The sequence below is a fragment of the Macrosteles quadrilineatus genome, unplaced genomic scaffold (assembly GCF_028750875.1).
Source record: "Macrosteles quadrilineatus isolate MER2022 unplaced genomic scaffold, UCM_ALF_1.0 Scaffold_1__1_contigs__length_201487025, whole genome shotgun sequence".
NCBI lineage: Eukaryota > Metazoa > Arthropoda > Insecta > Hemiptera > Cicadellidae > Macrosteles > Macrosteles quadrilineatus.
In genome coordinates, this window is record NW_026542594.1 from 17,979,209 (window position 1) to 17,991,980 (window position 12,772).

General features: G+C 36.3%; 1 protein-coding gene across 1 annotated transcript in view; it reads left to right on the top strand.

Moving 5' to 3' along the window:
* The window catches only part of LOC129004474 (ubiquitin conjugation factor E4 A), a 165,325-nt gene that overhangs the window by 138,196 nt on the left and 14,357 nt on the right, over window positions 1-12,772 (top strand). Inside the window, exon 13 of the mRNA XM_054433077.1 lies at window positions 5,457-5,622. Within this exon, the coding sequence (XP_054289052.1) occupies window positions 5,457-5,622 (166 nt within the window). The remainder of the gene's footprint in view (window positions 1-5,456; window positions 5,623-12,772) is intronic.

Here is a 12,772-nt window from a genome sequence, read left to right on the forward strand (position 1 = left end):
CACTGACCCCTTTCGGGAACTTCCCTGAAGGGGTGTCGTAGGTAGCTGTGGCTCTTGGTTCTTTACAGGAGCTGCAGCTATGTCCGAAAAGGATCTGGACACAGCAGACAATAGGTCCGTCTGAGTCACCTTGGCCTTTACCGTGGTCCTTTTGGTCTGGACGCCTTCTTCTTTTTTTTTGAGGACTGTCCGATGTGGAAGGCCTCTTAGGTTTCTTAGAAGGCAGTGTTCTTTCGTCAGACAGAGACACAACCTTCTCGGCAATCTTTCCCATGGCTGCCTTGCTCACCACCCGGCAGGCAAAAACGAAGCCAAGGTCATCCTCCAGTTTGTCCATGCCGTTTTTGACCACTTGATTTACGGCTCTCTAGGTCCGGAAGGTGTCCAGCATAGCCTTGATCGTAGCTTCCATGTCTTGGAGCCGGGTTTCAATGTCACTCTCTGTGTCAAAATATTCCTGACGCAGAAGCACCATCTCAGAGCCTTCCGACCTCAACGGTGCTGTGAATGGCTCCTCCGGCATCCCTTCAGCAGAACTGATCGCCAGGGGAGTTGCTGGCAACGCCAGCTCGACACCTGCATCTCCGACGTTTTCCGCACCGTTCCCAGCTCCACTTGCCGAAGGAGCTCCTAAATGGGGGAACTCCTTAGTGCATTTGAAGGTGGCAGGTGGGGGAGATGTCCTCACGTTTTTCGGTGGTGGCGACCGCTGAACCTTGGAGCTACGGACAAAAGCGTTCCGCTTAACTTCCAACGTCTTTTCTGGCTCATTTGAGCTCATTATCAAAAATGTGTTTTGAGGGGTTTTATTTAAAGCCATCGTGTTTATTCCAGCGCATCGTGCAATCTCCAAGAAGTGGCAAAAAAAGGCAGAAACCAAGCCATACAATAGATATAAGTTAACTCCTTAAGAAATAATTTTAAGAGTTACTGTGATATTACGATTTTCCACTAGAACATTATATTGCAAAACATGACACGATGCAGAATAAAATCAATTTTAAAATCAGAAAAACCCATTGCAAATACTGTACTTCATTTTGAAAAATTCAATAACTCACAATTTAAATAGCTGTTTCATTAAAAAGTAGTGTAGAATTATGCATATGGTAAACAAATTTGAAGAGGCAACTTTAAAGGCTTCTGGGGCAGAGCCCCAAGGGAATTTACCTCGTTCCTCTTTTGATGGCTCATCTATATACCAAGACCTTTCTTTAGAGACCCCTACCAAGTTTCTACGCCGAGCCGTTCTCTCAAATTAGCTGGGACAAAAACCCAGTTTTTCCTTCCATAAGAATAACATGGGATGGGAATTCAAAGGCCACTGGGGCAGAGCCCCAAGGGAATTTACTACGTTTCTCTTTTGATGGCTCATCTACAGACCAAGACCTTTCTTTAGACACCTCTACCGAGTTTCTACACCCAGCCGTTCTATCAATTTAGCTATGACAAAGAAAAACAGTTTCAAATTAGTATATAGATTACTTAAAGAATCACATAAAAGTCATGGAGTTAGTCACATCACTGGAACGGAGATCATAACCCATTTTGAACAACTCACTACGCACGCACAGCAAACAAACAAGAAAACCAAAACACAAGTTCAACAATTAATTTGCAATAAAAATACATCGCAAACGGCCGTCTCCAATAGTCATCATGAAGCCCTGAATTAGCTGAACAGTTAGTATAAGGCATCGATGTACCTATATACCCTAACTGGATCGCGCTCGGCTGGTAAACGAAAACGGTACTGGAGCGGCCCATAGCATTGAATTAGCATTGTGACCGCCGACATATCACACTTTTTTACTTTCTTATTGTCACCAAAATATTTAAATGAATTTCTCTTTTCGTGTATGGTATTGTATTTAATTTTTTTCATAGGTACATTCCCTAAACTATTATATAGGGACCCGGAACACATATTTAAAATTAAACTTTCTTGTAGTCTTGGATTTATAACACAGTTTTGATGATATATGCATCGATATGGATTATTTTATTCAGTCAGTTGGGTTATATAGTACATCAGTTGACGCCAAATTATATTTTATAACATTAATTGTTCACTCTTACAATATTGAGAAAACCTACAGTACCGGTAGTGCATTTCCTAATTAGCTAGTTACAGTGTATAATAATAAGAGGAAATAAAACTTAACTTTTGTAGTTCTAATAAAACTATAATAAAATCTAACCAAGAAAACAACTTTTACAAAAACAATCATTTACTAGACAACAATCTTACATTTGATAGGTTTTCAATATTTCACTAGACGTGGCTAAACAAAATAAGTTTATTTAGTTTCTGCCGAATGCCGAGGTTTGAAACATTACTTTTTAAGGTTTTTTTCTTTTTGACACCTTATGACAATATACATTTGAAAACAACATGCTTATCATTTTAATGATTATAATAAGATCATGATTGTCTTCACTAAGATCTCCGTTTGGTCTGTGGCCTCGGAATACATTGCCAGCAAATTGATGCCAAAGCACATATATTATACACATTCATTTTAGCCCCGTTGGTTGGAGTAACATTTTTGAACTGGTTAAAAAAAATTATAATCTTGAACACATCTGACGAGGCTCTGACAAGTTTACCCCTATTTACATGATCTGTAAAATGTGTTTAGGGGCTTAAGTTGTGTTCGTCATCAACCAATAGATTTGTACCGTACATTCCTCACATTCTAGCTCACAAAACCACATATGTTGTAGAATGCATTGTCCTTATAAAATATACTATTAGTATCCTGGCAAAGATTAATCATAACGAAAACATAGTAAATAGCTAATGATTATTATCTTATTTTTCACACCTGAATGCCAATTTTAGTGAGAGTTGCATTCAGGGCCGGATTTCCCAATAGGCCCGGTAGGCCCGGGCCTATGGGCGCAAGGTCCCAGAGGGCGCACGGCCAAGAGGAATTTTTTTATAGGCTATCTAAAAATAAAAATAAATAGTCATAGTTGATAAAAAAAACTTCTGAAGTTCATAAGAAGAAATTATTGTTATGAAATTTAAAATATTATTAAGAATTACGCATTAATTTCGTTACAAAATTGCTACAATTCGTTACAAAATATTGGTTATACGGGAGTAGGCTGTAGGGATGTTGACGTTGACGAGCGCCCAAGGGGTACGCATCGTATTGCCACTGCACTGGGCCACTATGCTGGCTCGTTGGCTGGTTCAGGCTCGGGCTCGGCACTACTGATCATAGCGATTAGGGGCGGAAGGGTGCTAGACATTGTTACCACCCTCACTTTACAAAACAAAAGTTATCAACTAATCTTTTGATTAGTTTACAACAATCTGCAGGATCAAGTTAAAATATATAATACGTTGTGTTGAATATTAAAACAACGATTAATTTACGTTTAAATTTAACGAAAAAATATCAATCTCAGTTTGCATTAATTTTAGAAACATTCAATACCCTCCAAAGCACCATTGATGCTGTCATTTTCTCCTCAGACCTAAGGATCGGTATGGTTGGCAGGAGTATTGCTCTGTTTTGCTTTGGAAATATAAGCTAGATGCAGTATGACCATAGATAAAATATAGCTCAAGTCGACATCTCATGACATTGTTAATTCAAAATTTGTCATGTCTAGTTCATGTTGGTGATACTGGACGTTAGTTTTAACGTTATTTTGTTTCTATTATTTTAGGGTTAGTTCTATGATGTGTGTTTTAATTTCTTGTAATATAAACAGGAGACGACCTATTGTTGATGATTAGATCGTTTTATTTTGGATAAACTAGGTTTAAACATAGATAAAACGTACTTCTTAAATAACAAGAATTGTTTTCAGCTAATCCAAAATTATGACAAATCTACTAAAGGAGTAGCCTATGTTTAATCTATGGTATCACGTACTGTATGGAGTTCAGGTTTTTGGGCCTGGAATTGGAATCAATGGCCATGTTTTTTTTTTTTTTCAGGAATTTTCGGTGGTTTGAGTTGTTTTGTTTCAGTCAGTCCCACGGCCACTAATGTGAGCATTTATTAAAAGCATAAAATTGCTAACAGTGTTTAAGACGGCATTTGGTTAAGGCTAAACAAGTCAATAAAAAAACTTGCAATGATTTTGACGAGGAGTGGTATTTAAGCAATTAACTTAGGCCTATAGGCATGATATAGTTTTTAATAAAGGTTTGCAGGAAAGTAACTGTGACCAGACTAGGGGGCGGAAAATTATTTGGGCCTAGGGGCGAAAAAATGCTAAATCCGGCCCTGGTTGCATTACTCATTCCCCCTGAGAATTGGTACCAAAATATGACAAATTTACTACTTTCAAGCTCCATATCTCCCTTAGTATTCAACACAAAAAATATTTCTTATATAATTTTGATCTCTTATTTTTAGTATAATTGAACAATAAAAAAATCAGAGATCAAATTTTTGACCAAACACCCTTAACCTATTAATTTTCTCACATACCTGTTCAACAGAATATGGTTTCAATTCAAAAGAAATATCTGCCATTGTGACCATACACCTCAACACATTAATATAGACTTCAGGAGATTAGTTAGATGTTGATAAATTATTAATCAAATGGTTTACAGAGTCTAAGAAATGGTTACGGTATCTAAAGATTGAGGGTCGAGAGAATTTTACTTGTGCTTTTTCTATTGACACTAACTTTTTTATTTATTACATTCCACCTTTTTTTACTTATTCGTTGCTGTAGACATTTTTTTATTGTAATTTACTTTTGCTTCTTTAATAAGTTTTCTGTAAGTAGTAATACACTATGTACAAACAGATTCTAGTTAAAATAATCTCACCACAGTAATAATAGAAACAGGGTAGTTCTATCAAATGCCATTCAAAATGATCAAATTTTACAATATTGAAGAAGTATTATATTAAGTAAATAATAGTATTTAACTTATAATAACACAGGCAGTATAGTAATACTTACATAGGTACCACAATATTTGATTACTTGTATAATCGCATGCATATGCCTCTGGCAATAATCTTGACTGCACATTCCAGTAGAGAGAGCCTTATGCTCAAATCTGCCGCCCTGAATCGACAGACTTCTGAATCTGCCCTTACTAGCCACATTCCCCCTAGCGCCTTACAACCTCAGTGGCCGAGTCTTGAACTAAGGCTGTGACTGGTCTTGTTGATGTTGTGTTTCGCCGGTTATTGTTGCTGTTGTAAACCCTACGCATCCGTGCCATTTACGGACTTTAATGAACAATAATTAACCTCAAACAAAAATGTACCCTTACAAAACTTAAAATTTTAGAAAACAAAGAGTCTAAGAAAAGATATTTAAAAACAACTTATTTAACTTATTATTAGAGATATTGTCATAGAGCAAGACTAACTTTGGAGAGTATGACTTACGTAAAATAGGGCACAGGTAAGCTAGCTTAACTGTATCCCTTTCAAAAAAAAAATCAAGCTACTTGGTTTATTCAGGTGAAGGACCAGCAGAAAGAGTACATGTTTGACCCAGCCCAGATAGTGATGGACATTTGTAAAGTTTACATCCATCTCAAGGACAGTGACATGTTCTGTGCTGCTGTGTCTCGTGACGGCCGCTCTTATAGTCCTCAGCTCTTCTCTCTGGCTGAACAAGTCCTTGGTGAGTTTTCATTTGTTTAATATATTCATAATCTCCATCTGGAGTTCCTCTCTACAACTGTTCTAAAGACTTTAGTCGCTTTTCTTGATATCACAGTGACCATTGATACTAAAAAGAAAGAGGTTTTCTATCGCCATATACTTTGCCATGTATTTCTGCGATTGATTAACTTAAGCCACTTAGAGCACGGCTGCCTTTAACTAAGACCGCGGCATTCGAAGTGGCAACACTGCATGGGATGGCTACTACTACATTACACCACTGAACGCTCGCACCGCGTAGGATTTGAGCAAGCACGCAAATTATCTATTAATATTGATGTTTTATATCTGACAACACCTATGTAGGAAAAGAAGGGTAGAATAATATGAGGCATTTGTGTCAATACAAGAATATATTTATTAAATCCTTTTATGGTACATTGAATATATGTATTAGTATTATAAACTAAGAATTGTAATTTTCTTCTGTCTCTTCTACGTATTTACTCTAGTATTAATTATTTGTTAAAATGTAAATCCCATTTACATTGTTATTTAATTAAAATTTCTACGTAAGCTATTGTTTAATCAATTATTAGAATAATGACGTTAACCATACAATATAAAAATTGTCAAAAAAAACAAATAATATTATTATTATCAAGAGAGGATTGACATTTTCCTAGGGTTACAGTGGCTACAATTTTTGTAATTTTTTACCTTGGTTTAGTTATTTAACAAAATATCGCTCAGTCTCAAAATAATTGTTCATACTATTTCCTTCATGTTTGCTCCACAAAAAACTAACTATTTCAGCTTTTCCTGACAAATTGATATCAGACATAATTCCTAACATACTTACCTGCTTGATGACAATGAGCTGATAGCTACATTTAAAAAAATCATTTTATTTTCTTCCGATACTAGCATTTGCAAAAGCAACTGAACGCTAAAAACAAGTTGCCACTTATTTTACTTCGCTAATTCCGCCTAATTCAATCAAGATGGTGGTCACCACGCCCCCATTGGTTGATGAGCACTAAGTTATGTGGTTCTGCTAGCTCCGCCTTCCGATTGTCTGTTGCAAGAATATTTCAAGAATTAATTTTGAATGCTGGTGCAGTGACAGAATGATTAAATGAACGAAATAATATTTTTATTTCTCATAAAACAAAATAATTATGTTTAAACAAAATTCATACTTTAAGTTTATAATAAACTATAGCAAAATTGTAAAATCTAAATAGAAAAGACATTTCTGTATTTAGGCTACGGTACTTAATTTAAGTCGTTCAGCGTGCACTGTGTAAGTGTAAACTGGTTGGATTGTAGTAAATAGTTAACCCGTCTTCAAATTGGCTGTAATAATTTTACTTGTTATGGGAAAATATAAGAAACTACATATATCACACACAGGTAAAGCTTATAGTTTTAACTGAACGTCTATACTGGTTGGGGGAATGTATATAAAAGCAATATTTGCTACAAAAGTAATAAGTCTTGAGGATACCTAATCAAAATGCATAATCTACTTGAAATAATTCAGTAGGCCTACATTAGCTATGCAATACTACACTACAGCTGCGGGCAGATACACGCCGCACTATAAAACTGAGATTTTGACGCTCTGTTCATCCCCAAAGCTTAACAAAACTAAGCATGATAGAAAAACAGTTAATTACAAACAGTAAAGTATATTTAATCATCTACAACTTTCTCACAGATGAAACTCCTCTGACCAACAAACAGCAATTATTTTAGTAGGTGACTAACTTTTTCACGTTACTTTTCCAAATTTTTTTCCTTTCTGTGTGTGTGTGTGTGTTCCAAAGTTTTTTCGTTTCTTGTGGTGTTAATTTAAAAAATATTTATATAAAAAAAACTATCAAACAAAATTTTCATTTTCAAAAACCGTACTATTGGTATAAAGGGTTTATTTCCGAACTTTGTACTAAATTTCTAAATTTTATCTCAATTTGTAAGGGTGTAAAAATAAGCAGTACAGTAGAACCTCTTTAATCCGAACTAATTGGGACCAGGGGTAGTTCGGACTATTGAATAGTTCGGATTACAGAACATTGTTGTTTTTACATAACAATAGCTAGATCATGGCTAAAATTGATCAACATTATTTTGGGAAAAGTGAAAAAATGTTTTTTAAAGTGAAATTTGATACAGTAGTAAACGTGGTGAATAAACAGTACTGTAAATTAAAACAGTATACAATAAAGATACTGCTGTACTGTGTATAAAGTACAGCAATGAGGGGTTCGGATTAGTGGACGTTCGGATTACAGGGGTTCGGATTAAAGAGGTTCTACTGTATATTTAAAACGCTACCACTAGTTCCATACTACTGTAATGGTGAAAGGCCGGGAGTAGATGCTTGGCGCGGCGTTGCCAATTATTGCTGGCCGCGGCCTTCGTTAAAGGCAGCCGTGCTTACAGATGGGAAAAGTAGAGAGATGTTGCTGGCTGCAAGTACCCTCCAGTTGCATTTACTGTATACTTAAGGAAGTCCCCAATAGACAAGGTAAGTAAATGGTAAGTGCAGCCCGTAAGTTCATGCTGTCCAAAATTTGCCGTTTCTACTATTTCGGTCTATCTATGTAAAGGACCAGCAGAAGGAATTTGACCCAGCCCAGATAGTGATGGACATTTGTAAGGTTTATATGTTTCTGTAAAAAAAAATAGTAGCCTTCTATAATCTTAATCTTAGTTAGCTGATAACGAATTTAAAGTGGATTTCAGGAGTTTTCAATTGAATCTCAACTAAAGCATTAAAAGGTAAATATGAGGTAGTATCTAAAAGATGTGTACTGTATTATCGGGGAGTTTTCTGAAGTCCTTGTTGATCTTTAAAGCCATTTAGAAAAAACAGCGTAAAGTTAGAATCTGGGCCAATACAGGGTCAGTTGGGAGTCAGTGCACAAGATCTGCAAAACAAGATCAGTTCAGGGTTTCCACAGACCTCGAAAGTCAGAGAAACAAGTATAAGGTCAGGGAAAGTTTTTAAAATAATTCCGCCGCAGCTAACCTGCAGACTAAGTGAATTTCCATTTGCCTGATTGTATTTACACTAAAATGTCTCCTTAAAAATATCACATTTATTCATTATTGAAATAGAACTTATTTAACAAGTACCGTACTTAGGTTTGCTGCAAAAGGGAGGGTAAAAGTTTTTTTTTTTGTTAAATGTTAATAGTTTAGTAAGAAATAAATGCATTTTCCAAAATTGATCAAAATATGTTTATAAACAAGCAAACTACAACAGTTTACTTATTCTCCTTAAGAATGACATGGACATTTTAAATTTACATTTTTTTGGAATTATGTCCATAACCGTTGGGCATACAACAACGGTTCAATAAACTAAACTATTTGTTTTTTGGGTCAAAAATGGGAAAACCCAATTTTTACCCCATAAAACACCCCATAAACCCCCGTTCCCATAGTCCGATCATGATGGTTCGCAAACTCGTTTGAATGAATGTAGGTTTAAACGTTTATACCAAATTTCATCAAAATCGGACTATTTTTGCTCGAGTTATTGTGCTAACAGACATATATATATATACAGGGTGATCAACTCAAGGAGGCCACCATTGGGATATCGGAAACGGTAAGAATAAGAGAAAACTTTAAATGGGGGACATTCCTTTATATTTTGTGGCAGTTAAAAAAATGATTTAATTTTTTCAAAATTCAGCCGTCATTTTCCAAAATGGCGGCCAACTTCGAAATTTCTTATGGAACACCCTGTATTTTATCATGTTTTCGGATAGATCATGCAATTTAAAAACTTTTTCATTCTTGACATTTTTTTGATAAACCCACTCGTTTAGGAGTTACAGCCTATGGAAAAATGACTTCCGGTGTACATTTTACATCATGTAGCTCCAAAAAAGTAGGTTTATAGCGAAAATGCGAAGAGTAAATAAGTCAAATAAGTCTTAAAATTGCATCCACATTCTATTAAGACCATAAAATACACATTTTTCCACTTTTCAAGTTTGCCGCCATTTTGGAAAATGGCCGCCATTTTTAAATAATAGAATTAATATTTTAACGAATTTTATGGACTTTTTGGAATGTGGATGCATTTTTAAGACTTATTTGACTTATTTTCTCTTCGCATTTTCCCTAAAAACCTACTTTTTTTGGAGCTACATGATGTAAAATGTACACCGGAAGTCATTTTTCCATAGGCTGTAACTCCTAAACGAGTGGGTTTATCAAAAAAATGTCAAGAATAAAAAAGTTTTTAAATTGCATGATCTATCCGAAAACATGATAAAATACAGGGTGTTCCATAAGAAATCTCAAAGTTGGCCGCCATTTTGGAAAATGGTGGCTGAATTTTGAAAAAATTAAATCATTTTTTTAACTGCCACAAAAAATAAAGGAATGTCCCCCATTTAAAGTTTTCTCTAATTCTTACCGTTTCCGATATCCCAATGGTGGCCTCCTTGAGTTGATCACCCTGTATATATACATAAATGTATATATGAATTTGAATGGATGGTATTTTTGGACTCTAGGGACCTCAAAACGAAAAAGTAAATCGCTCCCGGGTTCAGGTTCATTTTGATGTCCCCAGAGGCCAAAAACACCATTCGTTCAAATTTTTATATATGTATATATATATATATATATATATATATATATATATATATATATATATATATATATATATATAGACTTATTAAATATTTAAGTAAATAAGTACAACTGAGCACCCTGAATATTATATTTTATAAAAAGAAGGGACATGTTTCGGACATTAGTCCATTTTCAAACTTCAAAATACATTAAACACTTAACTGTTGTTTGTATTGTTTGTTTGTAAATAAATATAATTTTTACATACAGATGATTTATAGAACTAGACAGGATTTGGAAAAACATTTTTGTTACTGATTACGGTATTTAATTTTAAAATTTGGTCAAAGATTGGGTTTCTTAAAGGAATTTGGCTATTTAAAATATGAGTACCTGGGGACCGAGCTTTGCTCGGGGAAAATTATTAGTTTACTCAGAAAAGTATTGCAGATACATTAATCCACTCCCAATATCCAGACTGCTAACCTTCACTACTTACATGACCACTCCCTAAGTCGTGGACCTGTTTGCCCTCCTTCCCTATACCATTTTAGAATTTCAGATACATAAATGCCACAGACAGTTCCTACACTCTGCACTGCTAGCATTACTACTTCCTACACCGTTTCCTACGTCATGGACCTGTTTTCCTCCCCTCTCGTAGCATTTTAGGATTGTAGATACCTTAATGTTATTCCCATAAACAGTTCTCAGACTCCAGACTGCTCACCTTTACTACTTCCTTCACCACTTCCTACGTCGCGGACCTGTTTCTCTCCCTTCCAATGGCATTTTAGGATTGCAGATACCCTAATCTAATCTTCATTGATAGTTCCAACACTCCGGGCTGCTTGCCTTTACTACTTCCTTCATCGCTTCCTACGTCGCAGACCTGTTTCCCTCCATTCCCATAGCATTTTTGGATTGTAGATACCTTAATCTAATCGTCATAAACATTTCCCACACTCCGGACTGCTCACCTTTACTACTTCCTTCACCACTTCCTACGTCACGAACCTGTTTCCCTCCCTTCCCATAGCATTTTAGGATTGCAGATTCCTTAATCTAATCGTCATAAACATTTTTCACACTCCAGACTGCCCGCCTTTACTACTTCCTTCACCACTTCCTACGTCACGGACCTGTTTCCCTCCATTCCCATAGCATTTTAGGATTGTAGATTCCTTAATCTAATCGTCATAAACAGTTTCCACACTCCAGACTGCTCGCCATTACTACTTCCTTCACCAATTCCTATGTCGCGGACCTGTTTCCCTCCATTCCCATAGCATTTTAGGATTGTAGATTCCTTAATCAAACCGTCATAAACAGTTTTCACACTCCAGACTGCTCGCCTTTACTACTTCCTTCACCACTTCCTACGTCGCGGACCTGATTCCCTCCCTTCCCATAGCTTTTTAGGATTGTAGATAACTTGATCTAATCGATATTAACAGTTCCCAGACTCCGGACTGCTCACCTTTACTACTTCCTTCACCACTTCCTACGTCGCGAACCTGTTTCCCTCCCTTCCCATAGCATTTTAGGATTACACATTCCATAATCTAATCGTCATAAACAGTTTTCACACTCCAGACTGCTCGCCTTTACTACTTCCTTCACCACTTCCTACGTCGCGGACCTGTTTCCCTCCATTCCCATAGCATTTTAGGATTGTAGATTCCTTAATCTAATCGTCATAAACAGTTTCCAAACTCCAGACTGCTCGCCTTTACTACTTCCTTCACCACTTCCTACGTCGCGGACCTCTTTCCATCCCTTCCCATAGGATTTTAGGATTGCAGATTCCTTAATATAATCGTCATAAACAGTTTCCACACTCCAGACTGCTCGCCTTTACTACTTCCTTCACCACTTCCTACGTCGCGGACCTGATTCCCTCCCTTCCCATAGCATTTTAGGATTGTAGATAACTTGATCTAATCGTTATTAACAATTCCCACACTCCGGACTGCTCACCCTTACTACTTCCTTCGCCACTCCCTATGTCGTAGACCTGTTTGCCCTCCTTCTTTATACTATTTTAGAATTGCAGATACATAAATGCCACAGACGGTTCCCACACTCTGCGCTGCTAGCCTTACAACTTCCTTCCCCATTTCCTACGTTATGGACCTGGTTCCTCCCTCCCATTACATTTTAGGATTGCAGATACCTTAATTCAATCGCCATAAACAGTTCCCACACTCCAGACTGTTCGCCTTTACTACTTCCTTCACCACTTCCTATGTCGTGGACCTGTTTTCCTCCCTTTCCATAGCATTTAAGGATTGCAGATACCGTAATCTAATCGTCATAAACAGATCCCACACTCCACACTGCTACCCTTGACTATAGAATCTAGTAATCTTCAGTATAATCTTTGCTCAATAGTAACAACTGATGTTTTTCCTTTTGTACTGTATTTTGTTTTGCTAGCATACTGTGGATAGACTAATTACAAGTCTTTTGTTTACTTTTTCCTTGTTATTTAATTCAGCCAACATGGTTACCTAGCAACCCATAAGACTAATGTTAAAAAAATGTGATTTTCAGTTTCATTTTTC